At 41.6% G+C, this 20,915-nt stretch overlaps 1 protein-coding gene across 1 annotated transcript; it reads left to right on the top strand.

Moving 5' to 3' along the window:
• Positions 1-372: 372 nt before the first annotated feature.
• On the top strand, positions 373-20,289 carry LOC136753812 (adhesion G protein-coupled receptor E1-like). Its single transcript, XM_066710200.1, has 12 exons — positions 373-542; positions 4,673-4,858; positions 5,987-6,009; positions 10,070-10,251; positions 10,663-10,836; positions 10,915-11,109; positions 12,560-12,795; positions 15,870-15,936; positions 16,124-16,215; positions 17,074-17,233; positions 19,244-19,332; positions 19,905-20,289. Exons 1-12 carry the CDS (start codon positions 373-375, stop codon positions 20,287-20,289), a joined length of 1,959 nt encoding a protein of 652 aa, XP_066566297.1.
• Positions 20,290-20,915: the final 626 nt, after the last annotated feature.

Genomic DNA, 20,915 nt, shown 5'->3' with positions numbered 1-20,915 from the left:
AGGAGGTGTGACTGTTGAAGAGCTTGTGGATGTCTCTGATCTTGGAGAAGAAGGATGCAAAATCATCAGTGGGAGGAGAAGGTGGAGTAGAGTTTGTGGTGGTTGTTGACAGAGGATTCAAAGAGTGATTGGAAGTTAGACTTGGCTGAGGTGAGTGAGGAGGAGAATGTGGACAGTAGAGAAGAATGGTAGAGTTCAAGGGCAGCTGGGAGTATGGACCTCTTCCACTTCTGTTCAGTGGCGCACAGACTGGATCGGGTTGAGCAGATAACGGAAGAGATCCAAGGCTGAGGAGGGGACGGACAGGACGAGATGTGTGAGGGAGGAGAACAAAGAGGAAGTAGCACAGTTGACAGATGGGAAAAACAATCGATGAAAGGTAAGAAAGTGGTGGAGGGGGAGGGGGAGCTGAGTTTACAGCGCGAGGGGAGAGAAAGGGAAAAGGAGATGAAGTGGTGGTCTGAGATGTCCAGGGGTCTCACAGAGAGCATTGAAGGGGAGCAGCCTCTGGAGAAGATGAAGTCTAGCTGGCAGCCTGTCCTGTGAGACAGGGAGAGAAGTTAAAAGAGTGGAGGTGGGAGGGGTTGGAGAGGTGGATGTTGAAGTCACCCAGGAGGATGGTAGGTGAGGACAACGAGGCAAGAAGAAACAGTTTATCCAGGAAGGAGGCAAGTGGACCTTGAGAACGGTAGAGAACTATAAGCGAGAGGTGAGTTCTACTGCATGAAATTCAGAGCTGTTAGTCATGATAGATGAGAGAAAGTTCCTCCTTCCCACAGACGACACTGTTACTCACTTCCAATAGGTCATTCATATGAATATTAGGCTATAAGAACAGGCTGTACACTTCATTCTGCAATTCCATAGCACCATTCATACAGTGCATCCGGAAAGTATTCACAGCGCTTCACTTTTTCCACATTTTGTTATGTTACAGCCTTATTCCAAAATTGATTAAATTCATTATTTTCCTCAAAATTCTACAAACAATAACCCTAATGACAACGTGAAAGAAGTTAGTTTGAAATCTTTGCAAATGTATTAAAAATAAAAATGAGATGTACATGAATATTCACAGCCTTTGTTCAATACTTTGTTGAAGCACCTTTGGCACCAATTACAGCCTCAAGTCTTTTTGAGTATGATGCTACAAGCTTGGCACACCTATTTTTGGGCAGTTTCTCCCATTCTTCTTTGCAGGACCTCTCAAGCTCCATCAGGTTGGATGGGGAGCGTCGTTGCACAGCCATTTTCAGATCTCTCCAGAGATGTTCAATCGGGTTCAAGGCTGGGCTCTGGCTGAGCCACTCAAGGACATTCACAGAGTTGTCCTGTTGCCACTCCTTTGTTATCTTGGCTGTGTGCTTAGGGTCATTGTCGTGTTGGAAGTTAAACCTTCACCCCAGTCTGAGGTCCAGAGCGCTCTGGAGCAGGTTTTCATCAAGGATGTCTCTGTACATTGCTGCATTCATCTTTCCCTCGATCCTGACTAGTCTCCCAGTTCCTGCCGCTGAAAAACATCCCCACAGCATGATGGTGCAACCACCATGCTTCACTGTAGGGATGGTATTGGCCAGGTGATGAGTGGTGCCTGGTTTCCTCCAGACATCTTTGTTTCATCAGACCAGAGAATTTTGTTTCTCATGGTCTGAGAGTCCTTCAGGTGCCTTTTGGCAAACTCCAGGCAGGCTGTCATGTGCCTTTTACTGAGGAGTGGCTTCCACTCTACCATACAGGCCTGATTGGTGGAGTGCTGCAGAGATGGTTGTTCTTCTGGAAGGTTCTCCTCTCTCCACAGAGACATGCTGGAGCTCTGTCAGAGTGCCCATCAGGTTCTTGGTCACCTCCCTGACTAAGGCCCTTCTCCCCCGATCGCTCAGTTTGGCCGGGTGGCCAGCTCTAGGAAGAGTCCTGGTGGTTCCAAACTTCTTCCATTTACGGATGATGGAGGCCACTATGCTCATTGGGACCTTCAATGCTGCAGAAATGTTTCTGTACCCTTCCCCAGATCTGTGCCTCAATACAATCCTGTCTCGGAGGTCTACAGACAATTCCTTGGACTTCATGGCTTGGTTTGTGCTCTGATATGCACTGTTAACTGTGGGACCATATATAAACAGGTGTGTGCCTTTCCAAATCATGTCCAATCAACTGAATTTACCACAGATCGACTCCAATCAAGTTGTAGAAACATCTCAAGGATGATCAGTGGAAACAGGATGCACCTGAGCTCAATTTTGAGTGTCATGGCAAAGGCTGTGAATACTTATGTATATGTACTTTTTTTGTTTTTTATTTTTAATAAATTTGCAAAGATTTCAAACAAACTTCTTTCACGTTGTCATTATGGGTTATTGTTTGTAGAATTTTGAGGAAAATAATGAATTTAATCCATTTTGGAATAAGGCTGTAACATAACAAAATGTGGAAAAAGTCAAGCGCTGCGAATACTTTCCGGATGCACTGTACATCAGTCACACACATTTTACCATTTGGGAAAGAAAACGTATATTGATTGGCTTTCACACAGTAGGTTTGCTTCCAAAGTAGTATGCCCACGGAGCAGAGCTGCATGAAAAAAATATATCTAATGTTAATAATGGGTATGCAAAATGAATAGTTTGGCAGTGCTCACAATTGAAAAAAACTGCGATGTGCCTTGTGAGTTTGACGCGTTATGGGTGAAATAGAAGGACACAGACACCCCGCTCCAAGCACACGGCAAAGAGAAGTGAGTATTGATCTGAAAGTGCATGACCTGCATCCGAGCTGCAGTGTACCGATAAGCCGTGGTAGTGTAGTGTACAGTATTGTTTGCTTTCCACAATTGGAAATGCATTGTATTGGCATGGGGAACTGTTGTTTTGGTAATTAGCAGCTGTTTTGTGTTGCATTAGATCGATGGGTATTGTGCATGTAGCTGTGTAGCGCTGTCATAATGGTTTTTTTTTTCGAGATGGTTATGAATTGTCCATGATGTAAAGCAGTGCAGTAACCTGTATTCTTGTGGCAGGTATAGATCTCAAGTCACACGCATTGCCCCTAAAAAGCATTTGCTCAGTAATTTCTGATGCCCCCTTGCGAGTTAATCCTGCCACGGGGCCTGGAAAGAGATTAGCCTGCACTCTCCCTAATTTGATTCATGTCTCCGACGTTAACAGTTTCATAAAATTTGTAAGAATCACATCCTTCTAAAGCACTTGTCCTGCGTCAGAAATTAATATAAAGTCTGTTGTTGGTTCACACTGGACGCAAGCGAAAATCGTAGAACTATCAATAGGAGCTTCCACATTGCTTTAAGGAAAATTAGCATTGCTAAGATTTAAACAGTCTACTTTCTAGATTTTTTCACCATGACTGGAAAGAATTTGACCAATCAGAAGTGATGTAAACCCAGGTGGAAACACACACAGTATACGTGTGCTCCCCATAACAAATGGCGTGGATGACAAGAAGTTAATTTATGAGGTACAGCAATATCCATTACTGTATCATTGTAAGTTAAAAGACAAAGAAATCCATTAAAAAGACAATGTGTGGGTGAACATCACAGAAGCTTTACTTTAATGACAGCTGTCCATAAAAAATACAGTATAAATAAATAATATGCATAATTAAATAATATGGATAAATTATTTTTTAATTGTACATATTATTATTCACTTTATGATATAAATAGTACAATTGTATATGAGAAAAGGTCCCAAAATCATGTCCATGTTGATGTTTACATTTTATATAAAACATTTTTTCTTAAGATGGCAAGGACATCAAATTTTAGAATTATATATATATATATATATATATATATATATATATATATAATATACACTTATTAGGTATTTATAGCCCAGATGAAGACACTAGTGTCGAAAGGCGTTGTTATTCAATAAAATGAAACTTTTGTAATACAAGAGTCCTGTCTAAATACCTAATAATTGAGAGTGTGGATTCAAAATATTTTTTTAATTATATATTTTTGCCTTATTTGGGCCAGCACCTCATGGGACTGACGCTGCACTCCACGGATGCTTTTAAGTTATATTCAGATAGTAACATCCTGGGGAGTTTTGACATTCAAACCCAGTCTCCTGCACCCCAGTGCAATAGATTACATTATAACAAATGTGATCACTACAGGGGTACATATTTTATAGTGTTTATTTTGTTTTGTGTTTTATTATACAACTCTTTTGGATGTGTGTATGTGTGAAGAGTGAGTTTGCTAAGAAAACTCAAAATAGGCTATTATATAAATCCCCCAATGTTACCCTTTGTTAATATTGAATACAAATTAAAGTAATTTCCAGATATGTGCCTAAATAACATTTATTTTTGTTGGACATGGTTTTCTTCAAGATAAAATTGAGGAACCATAAAAATTTAATATCTTGATAATTTATGGAAAATAAAATGTTGGATTAAAGCATCAAATGAATCTCTTGCGTGCCCTCTTCATAAGGCTCACACATGCACCTTCAATTTATTACTAAAATCACAATTTACTTTTACTTTTGGTACTTGAGTACTTTTGAAAGTAGCTACTTTTTTACTTTTACTCAAGTACCATTTGAATGGGAGATTTTTTACTTTTACTGCAGTAAGTTTTTGATAAAATATTTTTACTTTTACTCAAGTATGATTTCTGACTACTTTTTACACCTCTGGACAGGACAAACAGAGAGGATAGGGTGGTGGGGGTGATCCACGTTTCGGTGAGATCAAGGAAATCCAGAGAGTGGTGCAAGGCGAAGGCCGAGATGAAGTCAGCCTTGTTGGAAGCTGAGTGGCAGTTCCACAGACCTCCAGAGAGGGGAATGGAGGGGAGGGAGGAGGAGGAGAGAGGCAGGGAGATGAGGTTAGGGGGATTAGGGAGGCAATGGCTTGCAGTCTTCTCACTGGAGTCCGACAGCTAGAGTCACTGCCCTTTGGAATTGTGGCCCTTCGGAAGGGGGGCAATGAGACTGCTGGCGCAGACGTCCAGGGGGCTGTTAAATACTCCACCTGTAGATAATTAGGAGGGTACATACCTGCTTTGCATTGAATAACACAAGGCTGTCAGGATGGCGCAATACCTCCCAGGCAGGACTGCACAATTAATGGCCACTTTAAATCTGAATACAGACAGGTGCAGTGCCAGACACATGCAAGTTACACTGATCAATAGCTATGTAACCGCTCCTGATTTACAGAAACTGTGTGTCGATCTATGGACAAAGTGCGTTAAAGTAAGTCGCTACTTAACTAACAAACAGTTGCTGTCGTTACTACAATACAGGTGCAATATATATAACTCTTAGCTAAATAAGAAACCACGTAAGCAATCGATGTATCTCTTAACTAAACTAGTAAACACGTGAAAAAATTATACTTAGCTGAGGTGAGCTAGGCGACTGCTCTGCTGGCTTGCCTGGCTGTCCAGTGGCGAGCGACAACAACAACACTGTTGTTACTTATATTCTGTTTCTCCACAAAATGCACATCACACATATAAAGGAAAGCATTCACATACTAAATGGTAAAAGTCTTAGAAAAGTGATTTGTATGTTTAAGATCTAAAAGCAAAATATAAATAACTTTAAAGGATACCTTAACTTCATAATAGTAAATAATTGATTATAGATTTGTTGTTTTTTGTTTGATTTACACAATGTTATTTAGTCTGTGATAGTAATCTTGTTTTAATACTATAAGATGGAAATCAATGCTTTGTTTTCTTTCTTTTAGATATTGATGAATGTTCCAAAAATGCTTCACTCTGTGGATTAAATGCAGAGTGTTTCAACAAAGGTGGAGGATTTGACTGTGCATGTAAACAGGATTATCTTCCCTCCCCTGGACTTGTTTGGGAATTTGGAAAAACTCAGTGTAAATACATGCAATTGTGTTCAATTTCATGTTTTCCTGTATTGAATGCATTATAATAATTGAAGACATAACTTAGCAGTGCAGGAACATTACTTTCTCATTGTTTTTTCTTCTACAGGTGTGAAGCCAAACTGCCCAGATGTAAGTCAATAAAGAGGAAAGAAGGAATTATAGTGATGAAGTTTTGGGTGTTGAATACAAGTGCACTTTTGCACTTACACCACATACTGAGAGAAGTTACATTTGTGTGGAGTCTTATTAAGGGTTATTATGTAATCTACCACAGCTGTTTTATATACATGTGCTTGTGGGCATTTCAAAGTGACATCAGCCAAAAACACAACAAAAACACACTGAAAAATCGTTTCTTGCAATACAGTTTAGAAAAAAAAATCTTTTTTAATGTATGTATTTATTTATTTATTACAGAATGCTCTAAAGGATCTATGTTTCTCCAATATTGTTCTGGAAAAAATTAAAACAAATCCACACATGGTTCTACCAGAAATGGTTAGTAAGGTTTTTTCTGTCTAGAAACATACTCTTGATATACAGTTGAAACATTATGTCAATTCAATAAAACATGTTAGTTTAACTAATCTTCACGCTTTGCCTTCATCCTGACTGAGCTTTTCATACAGAGCTTTATCACTTGCATTTTTATATTTGTTTATATTACAAATATAGTACTATGGTACTGCAGTACTGTAGAGTGAATTAATTGGAAATATTTAGGTGGTAACAGTACAATTCATAGATTTATTCAACATATTATCTGCTGATTAATAGGTTTTTATGTGCAGTGTTCTATCTCTATTGCTTTTTTAAAATAGTGTTAGTATTATCAATCCTCCAGGTTATATAGGGTCAACATTGGCACATCATCAATATACAGTACTGTGCAAAAGTTTTAGGCAGGTGTGAAAAAATGCTGTAAAGTAAGAATGCTTTCAAAAATAGACATGTTAATAGATTATATTTATCAATTAATAAAATGCAAAGTGAGTGAACAGAAGAAGAATCTACATCAAATCAATATTTGGTGTGGCCACCCTTTGCCTTCAAAACAGCATTAATTCTTCTAGGTACACTTGCACACAGTTTTTGAAGGAACTCGGCAGGTAAGTTGGAGAACTAACCACAATTCTTCTGTGGATTTAGGCAGCCTCAGCTGCTTCTCTCTCTTCATGTAATCTCAGACAGATGTTGAGATCAGGGGTCATACCATCACTTCCAGGACTCCTTGTTCTTCTTTATGCTGAAGATAGTTCTTAATGACTTTCGCTGTATGTTTGGGGTTGTTGTCATGCTGCAGAATACATTTGGGGCCAATCAGATGCCTCCCTGATGGTATTGCATGGTGGATAAGTATCCACCTGTACTTCTCAGTATTGAGGAGACCATTAATTCTGACCAAATCCCCAACTCCAAACTTGCAAGGAACCTCCACCATGCTTCACTGTTGCCTCCAGACACTCATTCATGTAGCACTCTACAGCCCTTTGGCAAACAAACTGCCTTCTGCTACAGCCAAATACTTAAAACAACTGCTGCCATTTTTCTGCACCCCAGTTCCTGTGTTTTCCTGCATAGTTGGGTCGCTTGGCCTTGTTGCCACATCAGAGGTATGGCTTTTTGGGCACTTCTCCAGACAGACTTCTCCAGACAGTAGATGGGTATACCAGGGTCCCACGGTTTTCTGCCAATTCTGAGCTGATGGCACTGTTAGACATCTTTCAATTGCAAAGGGAAGTAAGCATGACGTGTCTTTCATCTGCTGCAGTAAGTTTCCTTGGCCGACCACTGCATCTACGGTCCTCAATGTTGCCCATTTCTTTGTGCTTCTTCAAAAGAACTTGGACAGCACATCTAGAAACCTCTGTCTGCCTTGAAATTTCTGCCTGGGAGAGACCTTGCTGATGCAGTATAACTACCTCATGTCTTGTTGCTGTCCTCAGTCTTGCAATGGTGTATGACTTTTGACAGTAAACTGTCTTCAGTAACCTCACCTTGTTGGCTGAGTTTGGCTGTTCCTCAGCCAGTTTTATCCCTCCTACACAGCTGTTTCTGTTTCAGTTAATGATTGTGTTTCAACCTACATATTGAATTGATGATCATTAGCACCTGTATATGCCTACAAAATCCCTGACTTTGTGCAAAGTTTACCTAGACGAATTTATGCTGTTTTGAAGGCAAAGGGTGGTCACACCAAATATGGATTTGATTTAGATTTTTCTTCTGTTCACTCACTTTGCATTTAGTTAATTGATAAATATAATCTATTAACATGTCTATTTTTGAAAGTATTCTTACTTAACTGTTTTCACACCTGCCTAAAACTTTTGCACAGTACTGTATTCTGTAATGTTCTCTCTCCCTACTTCTCTATATACTGTGAATAAGGCTTTCAAATCTTAGTATTGCTATGACATGCAGGAGGTACATTCAAATGTATTGAAAAAGTCTGGTGCTGACAACAGTATGTTTCTTATTTCTCTCCAACAGACTGTGAAAAATTATTTAGCCATGGCTATTAAAGGCACTACACAGCTGGCAAGTCAAGATGCAACACATCTGTCTAAGGCATTTGATTCTTATGTGAAATCTTCACAATTACTCGTATCCACTTTGGTTGAGCCGACAAAAACAGAGTTATATAAAACAATAAAAACAGAACAATTAGGTATGAGTTGCTTAATTATCCATTGCAATCCATCATCATTGGTTACTGCTTAGAGATGATACACTTGTTCACTAGGTGTCATCTAAGGCAAGTTGTAAATCTGTAATGGAGGATACAATTGTCATCCTCACTGTCTGGGCATGAAGATAGATAGATAGGTTCTTCATTATAAGCAAATGCATCAAATTTCCATCAATATACTTTGCAGGTATTTGGGAAATAGCAGTGCGATTCAGTGAAAATTAGACTTTTACATATTATTATTATAGACTCCCTTATCCAGGGCAACTTACAATATATCAGATTATATCTGTTGTTGTTATTGTTATTATGTAACTAGATTGTCAACTTACTGTATTTAAGACTCCACATTCAGCCTATCCCCATCTGGTAGTGACTATTTTTGCTTATCCATACAAAGATTTAGGATGTTAGGACAGTTCTTGAAGCAATGTAATGCACACATTTTATTCCTCTTTCAGAAGTTAGCTTGACAGCCATTGGACCTGACACAAACTTGACCACAATCCCTATTCTGGAAGCTAAAGCAAATGCTATGGAAATCAATCTGCTAAGCATTGCCAAGAACAATAATGGTAAGATAAGAAGAATGGAGAAGCATTATAATAAACTTTAGCAATTTCTAAAATAATACATACATAAGAGGAAAACAAATAAAATGATAGTCTCATTGCTTCTAAATGGGGAGGTGGTCATGGGAAGTGTTTGGGTGGGGAGATTACATACAGACTTTTCAATTATAAACTACATCAAATTAATTCAGTTGTTCATACTGGTGGAGTATTCCCAGTAAGAATGAGTGGATGAAGATTCAATTTAATAATTTAATTAGAACATATATATGTTAGGTTAGTCTTGACAGTTGCCTGACTGTAACAATAGCTGTATATCGCAGTACATACAGTATATAATATTTTAAGACTCCCTTATTTTCATCTCTCAGTTTTTACAGGAATGCTTTATTGAAATATTATATGATGAGGTTGGCAGAAGAATGAACAAGATTATGCAACTAAAAAAATATATTTTCAGAAATAATTTGAACTGATGGGGCAAAGACAGAAAACAAAACTATACTAAAATACCTAAAGCAGGGGTGTAATCTCGCTGCATTAGGAGATCTATAATAGGAATTTTCTAATAGGGAACCTAAAGGAGAGATCTAGAAAACATGTTAATGCTACTAATTCAGCATTCAAGTGGTCTGATTAATGAGTACAGTTGGAGACCTCTAGTTAAAATTTTACCAATAAGACATGAGAAGTCAGTTTCTGACAACAGTCATACCGATATGTCAGTTATGTACAGTTGGTTAGCACATGACATAAACAAGTATTACACAATAATGGTTCTGTCAAGATCAGTAGTATTGAAGCTTACCATATAAATATTTCTTGTTAAACTGTAATATTATAAAGTGCCTTTTTGTGTTTCAAGATTGCAATGTTGAAGTTTAGTTTCCGGTATGAAACATCAGTCATTTTGTTTTATTACCAGGTTCTGCAGCAGCAATTTTCATTTCCTACTCTGATGGTGCTACAGATTCCTTATTACGTGCTGACTTTCTCAAGACTGAAAATGTAACCGAGATGTTTTCAGATGTTGTATCAGGAAGAATAGTCAAAACACCAATCACAAATCTCTCAGAGCCTGTTAATTTCACCTTAAAACATAAAATGGTATATACACTGGTTTAATATTGCTTCTAGTGTGTGCTTGTTCTTTTATATGTTTAATTTGTTATAGTTAGTACTGTATTGTTCATTGTACTAATCATTAAAGGTAAACACTATAACTTGAAATATTGAATAATTATAGATTATTTGCTTCTTCACTGCACCCTCCTTAGAATAGATCATCACCTAAATGATCAAGGATTACCTTTTACTAGCTAATCTTTCTGCACAGTCCTCCACAAAGTTACTGCAAATACTTGTAAAATGGATTAATGAAAATAATTAATTAATTAATTTAAATTGTATTGTAAGTTTACCAAACTAAAACTTAATGTAATGTAGATTATTAAATGGACATTTTCTTTGATTGGCCTCTGTCATCTGTCAATCAACTGCACTATTTTTCTTTGTTAGTCAAAAGCAAATAGTGGGCTGATGACCTGTGTCTACTGGAAAGTATCAGGTGAAGAACAGTTTTGGTCTGTTGAAGGCTGCACAGCAACATTCTCCAACGCAACGTACACTGTGTGCAGCTGTACCCATCTCTCCACCTTTGCCCTGATAATGCAAACGGAGAGAGTGGTGCAGGTATTTCATTAGTATTGATTTATTCTTCATTACACATTTAAAAACATGATTATTACTGAAGTTTCCCTTTGGTTTCAGAATGATGACTTGTTGGACCAAATCAACAAAGTGCTTGTGATTATAGGTCTGTTTTTCTTGGCCTTGTCCATTATAACCTTTGTTTTCTGCCGCTGGAATCCAAAAATCAACAACACCGCTCGCCTCAACCTCTGTATCTGCCTCTTCCTGGCTCACCTTATCTTTTTGGTTGCAGTGTCTCACACAGAGAACAAGGTAACCACAGGTCTATTCATGCCTTATAGTTTTTGTGTTTATGCTCTTTTTTGATATAAACATATTTTAAATGTTTTACATTAACCTGTTCAATGAACTCCATATTATGCACATCTTCCTAAAATATGAAACCTAACAGATTTAAATTAAAATTTTTGAGTGAGATCATATTGTACTGGTGTATTAATTTGAATATCTTTGATGTCTCAGAAAACACTGGCCATCCCTCTTTTCTTATGTTTTTTATATAAATATTTGCATATATACAAGAGAATTTCTAAACCCTGAAATGTGCTTGGTCTCTTTGCATGTTTTCTTATATACGACTATCACTGTAATATGGTTGTATTCAGTTTAATTAATTTGTAATCAATACAAATATTGATATTAATATACACCTCCAAAAGTTATGTATCCGGGTATATACCGTAAATTCCTCCACTGTAATACATAGACCCAAATTGAATACACAAATGACATGTTAAATGTAATGAAAAGAGAGTGCCTCAGAACATGTTGGTTGATAATACCATCCTCCAGGAACTGGAATACAGATGTAATTTGCTTTGTTACAAACTGAACTGAAATAAGTTTATCCTACACAGCTTGCAAACAAGCAATACCCTACTTGGGAATGTTATATGTACTATTAGCAAATAATAGATTACAGTTCTTTGCCAGGCTAATAGTAAATGCTCCAGCACTACTCCTTTAATCAGGTGACCATTAAACCTGGGAAGCATGTTGACATAATCTTGATTAAGAAAAATTGCCTTTGCAAATAGGATGTTCTATTCCATCCATAAGTTTCTAAAAGTGTTTAGGCCTCACCATCTCCACTAAGCCTGTGGTGTATATGTACACATTCCTTGCTGTGCAACTGTGAGGGGCAGAGGCTTGGACTACCCTGAAGAAACATAATCACAAACTGGAGATGCTTTAACAGTGCTGCCTTGGACACATACTTAGCGTCCAATGGTACCATAAGGTCTCAAACCAGGCCAGGTTTACAATAATCAGAGCCATGACGAAAATAGTAAGGCTTTTGCAGAGTCTGTTGTATGCTAGAAAATCTCAAACCTAGGACTAGACCAAGTGTCAGAGAACAAAAACAATCATTGAGGACCTCAGTGCTTCTGCCATTGTATCAAGCTGGCAAAGCTTATCTGACCAGATCAAAGCAGTATAGAGGGAGGAGATGAGGAAGAAGAATGATGGACTAGCATCTGGGAGGAGAGCTTGGCAACATAAGTATACCCTGACAGGATTATAGTGTCCCTCATTGTTTGGAATCAGTACATTTTCAGGGTCTAGAGAAATACCTTAACCTTTTTGAAAATGAAAGTGCAAGACCCTTTTAATCAGCTAAACTATGATTATTTGCAGATTTGTTTATTTTGAAGGGAAGGGAAGGAGCATTCTGTATTAAGTAGTGTCTGCCTATTTCCAGGTGATTTGTTCAATCATAGCCGGGGTCCTGCACTATCTGTTCCTGTCTGCCTTTGTGTGGATGTTGCTAGAATCGATTCAGCTGTTTTTGCTGGTGAGAAGTCTGACCAAAGTGAGGATCATCCATAGAGAAGGGCTCCGGCCTCTATACCTGCTGCTGATTGGGTACAGCATCCCTGTTGTCGTGGTGGGGGTGTCAGCAGGTCTGTTTCCCAGGGGATATGGAGATGACAAAATGTAAGTATGCACCTTTTGTTCACTCCTGAAGTGCCTCTGAAGTAATCATTTCCAATTCCAAATTAATGCATTTCTATGGAAAATGATAATGCCATGTAGGACATGATAAATTAATGTAATCACATTTAAATGCACATGTTAAATGCTAATGTTAAAAAGATTAATAACCCCTTCTAAAATTTTAAGAGTTGTTTTGATTTTGACTTAACAACTGCAATACTATGAAGTATACGTACACATGTACTCCAAATGAAAACCCTCACACAGTACCATGCTGTATCTGCGTAGTCATGATTATTATTGTATTCAATTAGCATCTTCTCAGTCCAGCGTTTCAGGTTTTGTTCCCAAAGGCTCATACTGTACAATGTGTATTGAAAGCCATAGAGGGCAATCGTGCAATCGCATGCCTGGGAACACATCGACAGGGCTGTCAGCAAGTTCCGGAGTAGCTTGCGTGGGTGCTCAACTAGAAGGCATAGTCTGGTGGAAGGGAAGACACAATTCAAATAGCTCCATCAGGATGCACTTAACAGGGGCAGACTGGGAGAGGAAAGGCAGGAGCCAGAGCCTGTAGGGTTCCCAATGGAAGGGACCAGTCCTGTCACGTCCAACCTGTAGAACTGGGCAAATCTAAGCAGCGAGGCCCAAGCTGCAGCCGCACAAATGTCTGCCAAGTGGGCGCCTTGAAAAAGGGCCCAAGATGTGGCAACACCTCGAGTTGAGTGGACCACCAGGTGTTCAGGCAAAGGGGTCCCGGTGGACTTGTAGGCCATGGTAATGGTGTCCACAATCCAATGCGAGAGGCGCTGCTTTGAACCCTGTGTCCGCCCTCCATAAGACACAAACAGTTGGTCTGAGCACTGAAAATCCTTAGTGCCAAAGCGCGCCCTGCACCTGGGACAACAAGTCCGCTCTCACTGGGAGCTGCCAAGGCTCTCTGTGGAGTAGGGCGATCAGGTCTGCAAACCAGAATTTGTGATGCCACTGTGAGGCTATCAGCAGAATTGTTGCTCGTTCTCTCCTGACCTTCTCCAGGACCACTGGGAGAAGGGGAAATGGTGGGAAAGCGTAAAGGAAACATCACGGCCATATGTGGGCTAGCATGCCGGTTCCTAGGGTTCTAGGGTCTCGGATAGACAGGGCAGTGTGTGCAGTCTGCCAAGGGAAAGAGATCCATGTCAGCCCTGCTGAACCAACTCCACAGTTGTTGTATCACAAATGCCATACCAAGACCTGGGGGCCTCCCCGAGAGAGGAGGTCTGCCGCCATGTTGGACAGGCCTGGGAGGTGTACTGCTTTGATGGAGCAGAACCAGGGCTGCGCCCACAGAAGCAGATGACATGCTAGACAATACAGTCTGCGCGACCGGAGACCTCCTTGCCTGTTCATATAGGCAACCACCGCTGTGTTGTCCGTCTGAACCAGCACATGTCTGTCCCGTAGGACTGGCAGCAAATGAGACAGTCCAAGGAATACTGCTTGTAACTTCAGGACATTGATATGGAGGGCCCGTGCGGGCTTCGTCCACCGGCCGTGGACTCCACATCCGTCACAGACTGCTCCCCAACCTTCCTTGGAAGCATCTGTCGTCATGACTGCTCAGTGGTAGACAGGCCCCAGGGGCACACAGAGGACCACCAATGGAGCGCCTTCCTGCACGCCGGAGTGACTGTGACACGGCATGCGTAAACACAGTGAGGATGAATCTGTAAAGACTCGAACCACCACTGCAGCGTCCTAAATCGGAGGAGGCCGAGGGGAAGGGTCTGTGATGCTACTGCTAGGAGGCCCAGCAGTCTCTGGCAAGGGGACACCCTGATGCGAGCTGTCAGTCAGAAGAGGGAGAGACAAGCGTGTATAGAGACAGCTCTTTCTGGCGCCAGCACATAATTGAAGATGTGCAGCACCTGGCAACGCAAGGGGCTGAACATGACATCCATGCATGCCAGGCTAGCGACAGGCCAAAGGGGGAACAGCAAACTCGAACACTCGGCCCTCTTAAGCGAAGCAACTTTCAGATCCACTGAAATGAACCAGTCGCCAGGCCTGATGGCCTGGGACATGGTTTGCAGGTTGAGCGTGCTGAAGCGCAACACCCTGAGGTGGCGGTTCAGGTGTCTCCAATCCAAGATGGGGTGGGCGCAGCTGTCTCCGAAGCTGCGTGTCTGGAGGAGGAGACGGAGGGGCTCTGGAAGATGCGGAAATCCAGCGCCATCGAACCCCTACCGTCACTCGCCGGAGTGGGCGCAGCGGCACCCAAGGGTAGTAGACCACCAGCTGTAGCGGGATCTAAAACTGAGGCCTGCACACACGGACAAGGAGGCTAAGCAGAGCTCGTTCTCAGCGAACTGAGAGAGCGAGGTCTCCTACAACCGCAGGCGGAGGAGCATCTCACGCGGGCAAGATCTCTTACGACACATCGGCTCAGGCTGGGCAGCCGGGCCTTGGATTTTACTGCCACTGCTAATGCTCCTGCTGTGGAGGAAAAAGTCCTGTGGACAAAAAACCAACACAGCAAGCAGTCCGAATACATATAGCACTATATAAACAGGACTATTATTTTGAAAAGGCTCTTCATGTGAACGAAACCGAAAGCACAGCCGGAACTCCGGTGCGCGGACGGGACAGAATCAGGATTAGCTATCAATAATAACTTAATACACACATAACAGAGATGATGTGTAGCGAAAACGGTGGTGAACAACACTATGAAGTGAAGCCGGCCAGCCGAAATACACAGTTTGAAAGTTTATTACAAACACAGACACAGAGAGCTTACATTCCTGAGTCCAGCGAAATGGCAAAAGAGGACGAACATGTGCTGAAGTCACGTTTTATAGAAAATGAAGTGGGAAGGGACCTGTTCTGAGTGACGTGCGCAGGGGCCAATGGTAGCTTTGATAGAGTGACATGTTGATCAGATTCCTACGGAAGTGCGCAGAAACCCCTCACCCTTGGGCAGTGCTTCCGACTTGAAAGATAACATTATTATCATTATTTTCAAAATCTGGTACCTGGGAAGGGTTTTCATTTTGATGAAGTGCTTAAAAACCTCTTCCTATCTTTTTCAGATGCTGGCTGAAAAATGATAAAGGCTTCAAATGGACGTTTTTGGGCCCAGTTTGTTGCATTCTTGCAGTATGTTGCTCTCTCTATCCATTACAGAATATGCAATATAATTTTTTTTAATTTCATTTGAGCAAAATAGTTAACCAATAAACAATATTTATTGAACAAAGGAAAAACATAATATATGTTTCAAATGAAGGGTGGGGGCAAGTACTAGGATGGCATGATTTTTACATTTGTAAAATTATCTATGCAGGTCAACTTACTTCTCTTTGGTGCAATTTTGTGGAATGTCCGATCTACTCTGGTTAACATGAAGAGTGATATCTCTCAAGTTAAAGACACCAGGTAAGAGCTATATGAAAATTCCAAATCTACTGAGCTGATAAGATTTCTCTTTAAAATTGTTTTATTTGCAAGACCTGAAATCAAATCCTACACAAAAATAATTAATCCCTCACTATCATCACTCAACTCACTCTCAGAGACCTGCACATCAAACAAATGCCTCTCCACTATATTCACTATATGTAATAATTACATGATGTAATTTCTAACAAAATTTTGAAAAAGTTTGCAAACTGTTGTCTCTTATGATGGTTCATAATCTGTTTTTACATAGTAATCATGCTGGTGGAAACTCAGATCACGCTCTGTATGGTGGAGTACTATCTATTTTAGCTACCTGATATTTCATGATTCAAAATATATTGATATGGATGTTTACTTTTGTTCCAAATTGTGCTGAACAGCATGTGATATGAACAAAATATTGTTCACAACAACCCTTTAAATAGAATGTCATCACACATTTGACACATTATAGACATTATAGTAATATACAATGATGAAATATAGAATTCTGATTAGTATATGTGTATCTGTATGTTTGTTTGTGTCTGTTGTTTTTTGAATGACTTCTTTAATATGCATTTATGTAGTTTTATTTGTTTTTGCTGCCATTTAATTAGTGATAGAATTACCCAACTGTAACATTTATATCTAAAATGAAGCATCAAACTAAGCCCTACTATGAATGTAACCTGATAATTACATTCTTATTTTGTGAATACAGTACTACCCAGTATTTTATTAAAATATTTTTTTTATCAATAACATTGTTCAGTGTATGTATTTCAGTATATGGACCTGTGTTTCTTGTAATGTTTTTTTTTTTTCACAATAGAGCCTTTTGTTCTTTTTCAGGATAATTATTTTCAAAGCTATTGTCCAGTTTGTCATATTGGGCTGTGGCTGGTTACTGGGCTTCTTCCCAGGTACCCCTCTGTTGTCATACCTGTTTATCGTGCTCAACTCACAGCAGGGGACTTTTATCTTCATTGTTCACTGTCTGCTCAACAAAGAGGTAAAGATCTTCCTGTATGACCTACAAACAATCTGTTGCGAGAGAGCAGAGATGAAAGACACATCTTGTGTTATTAAACCCCATAACAAATCATAATGGGTACAAATTGCAGCAGGTGACCCAGGTCTGAGATCACGTCACATCTTAAGAAATGTAATTTAATTTCTTGGGGTGACGTTTTTATTTCTGGTGTAAAACCAGGGTGGGAGGTGCTGATAGTGATTTTTCTGGTGTCAGAAGGGGGAGCGTTCGGGGGGTGGGATTGGGTTGATAGTGTTTTGTGAAGTTACTTCTTCATTCTTTGATTCTTTTGTGGAAATATTTTTAGGGGGGCTGAGAGAAAATACAGGGGGGCTAAAGATAGGGTCTAGCACCGCCCATGGATCGGACACACACACAAGTTCAAAAGATACCAACAACTGTTTATTATAAAGAAAATTGTTTAATTGGCTAGGGTAAATTACTGAAACAGTAAATAAAATATGAAGTTAGAAAAATTGCATGATATAAAAGACTAAGGGATTTAAGGGATTATACCAGTAACAATATCCTACTTAAGAGGAAGGTTGCTCTTAATTGTCAATATTGTTACTCCAATCCTAAATTCGTATGTTTGTACTGGGTAGTTATTTATAAGTTTGTTTTATCATTGTATAATTTATCGGTTTGTTTGTTTTAAAAAACAATAAATATTGAAAGATATTTCTCAATATTCAAACACTGGTTGGCCATCCAAGTCAGACTTGATAAGAATGCAGGTAGGGACTCAAGGGAGGAGGTTGTCCACACAACAACTACGGTCTGGTTAATCCAAGTTACTTTGATCTTTCGAGTACAAAGTTGAACAATAGGTTGTGTATGCAACCTCGGTTATCTGAAAAAGGAAGCACTGCCCAAGGGGGACGGGTTTCTACGCACTTCCGTAGGAACCCAATCGAAATATCACTCTATCAAAGCTTCCATTGGCCCCTGCGCTCGTCACTCAGAACAGGTCCCTTCCCACTTCCTGTTCCATAAAACATGATGTCAGCGCAGGTTCGTCCTCTTTTGCCACTTCACCTGGACCGAGAACGTAACCTCTCTTTGTCTTGTCCATGCATTAGACCTTATTATTATTGTTTACAATAATTATTATTGCTATTCGGTTGGCTGGCTTCATGACTGTGCTGTCATCACCATTCATTTTCTGTGTCTATTTGTACTATTAGTTATTATTATTATTAGCTAATCTGACTCTGTTATGTCCGTGCTCTGGGGTTCTGGTGCGCTTTCGGTTTCAGTTTTGACCACAAATAGCACACTTTAAAAATAATAGTCGTGTTTATATAGTGCCTTATACACCGATCAGCCATAAGTCAACACCTTGAACTCATGATTCATCAGACCAGGCCACCTCCTTCCATTGCTCTGTGGTCCAGTTCTGATGCTCACGTGCCCGTTGTAGGCGCTTTTTAGCAGTGGACAGGGGTCAGCATGGACTGGTCAGGGGTCAGGGTGACTGGTTTGCGATGCACTGTGTGTTCTGACACCTTTCTATCAGAACCAGCATTCACTTTTTCAGCAATTTGAGCTACAGTAGCTCGTCTGTTGGATCGGACCAGCCTACGCTCCCCACGTGCATCAATGTGCCTTGGCCACCCTTGACCCTGTTGCCGGTTCACCGCTTTTCCTTCCTTGGACCACTTTTGATAGGTACTGACCACTGCAGACCGGGAACACCTGACAAGAGCTGCAGTTTTGGAGATGCTCTGACCCAGTCGTCTAGCCATCACAATTTGGCCCTTGTCAAAGTTGCAAAGATCCTTACGCTTGCCCATTTTTCCTGCTTCTAACACATCAACTTTGAGTACAAAATGCTTGCTTCACTTGCTGCCTAATATATCCCACCCACTGACAGGTGCCATGATAACGAGATTATCAGTGTTATTCACTTCACCTGTCAGTGGTCATAATGTTATGGCTGATCGGTGTATATTCCGACTGCTTGCTGTGTTGGTTTTTTGTCCACAGGGCTTTTTCCTCCACAGCAGGAGCGCTAGCAGCAGCAGTAAAATCCTAGGCCTGGCTGCCTGGCTGCCTGGCCTAAGCCTCAGTGTGTCGTAAGAGATTTCGCCTGCGTGAGGTGTTCCTCCGCCGGCTTGTGCCCACAATACAGCCCGCAACTGCGGCTGTAGGAGATCTCGCTCTCTCAGTTCGCTGAGAACGAGCTCTGCTCGCTCTCCCGGTCCGTGTGTGTAGGCCTCGGTTTTAGATACCGCAACCGCTGGTGGACTTCCCGGCACACACGGTGTGGTTAAGCATATAGGCCTACGCAGCGATTGTATCCAGCACCTGGTGCTTGGTATACACAGTGTTCAGTATGGCAACAGCAAGGTTGTGTGTGGTTGGTATCACAGCGCCCCTGTGTATATAAACATTGCTAGGTGGAGACACACTTACAGTGGTGGGCCCGCAAGGCGCTCCATTTGTTGCAGAAGCATTCCAGTTGTTGTGTGCCCCCGGTGCAAACACTGATTGGCGCCTCTGCGGCACGTTTCCCTGTGAACACGTGTGTGCACTTGGCTCAGCGATGAGCTCCTCTTGCCCCCGCCACTGTGCCGCTTGCGGCCAGCACACCTTGCCCCCCTTGGAGTGGGGAAGTCTTATGCCCCATCTGTCTGGGCACTGACAGTGGGCACGTTTTGGCTGCGACTTCCCTGGCAGCCATTGTGGCTGCGCGCCGCAAGCTTTGGCTGTCCCAGGCACGGCAGGTCCCTGAGGCGGACAGGACTCACCTCATGGACGCCCCTCTCCAGGTTGCACCTCAGGCTCAGCAACGCAGGCCATCTGCTGCAGCTCACTGGCAGGGAGGACTCCCGACCACGGTTCCCAGGCCACAGCCCAGGCCCCAGGCCAGACCACAGCCCAGGTCACAGCCCCGCCCACCTGCCGATCTCCGCCAATGTCTCACGAACAATCCGGCGAAGTTTCCCCACCGGGGCAGCAGGAGGGATTCTATTCCCCATACTTCCTTGTGCCCAAGAAAGATGGTGGTTTCAGGCCCATCTTGGATCTGAGGCGCATGAACCGCCACCTCAGGGTGTTGCGCTTCAAGATACTCAACCTGTGCACCATGTCCCAGGCCATCAAGCCCGGCGACTGGTTCACCATGGTGGATCTGAAAGATGCTTACTTTCACATCCCCATCGCGCAGGCGCACAGGAAGTTTCTCCGCTACACCTTCGATGGCAGAGCGTTTGAGTTTTCTGTTCTCCCCTTCGGCTTGTCGTTAGCCCCACGGACTTTTTCCAAGTGCATGGACATCGTGTTAGCCCCCTTGCGTTGTCAGGGGGTCTGCGTCCTCAACTATCTAGATGACTGGCTGGTTTGTTCAGGTCAGGAGAGAATGAGCGACAGTTCTGCTGATAGCCCCTCTGTGGCCTCGCAGATTCTGATTTGCAGACCTGCCTTGGCAGCTCCCAGTGAGAGAGGAAGCGACTGATTGCCTGGGGTCTGTTAGACGCGGTAGTAGCCACTATTTAGTCGGCAAGAGCTCCATCTACGAGGTCGCAGTATTCCTACCACTGGCGGACATTTAGCACCTGTTGTCAAGACGGCGGTCAAGACCCAATGCATTGCCCCTTCGGGGTCATATTGCAATTTCTACAAGAGCTGTTGGAACAGGGCAAGTCCCCGTCCATGC

The sequence above is a fragment of the Amia ocellicauda genome, chromosome 7 (genome assembly GCF_036373705.1).
Source record: "Amia ocellicauda isolate fAmiCal2 chromosome 7, fAmiCal2.hap1, whole genome shotgun sequence".
Taxonomy (NCBI): Eukaryota; Metazoa; Chordata; class Actinopteri; order Amiiformes; family Amiidae; genus Amia; species Amia ocellicauda.
This window is presented reverse-complemented; position numbering and strand designations above follow the sequence as displayed.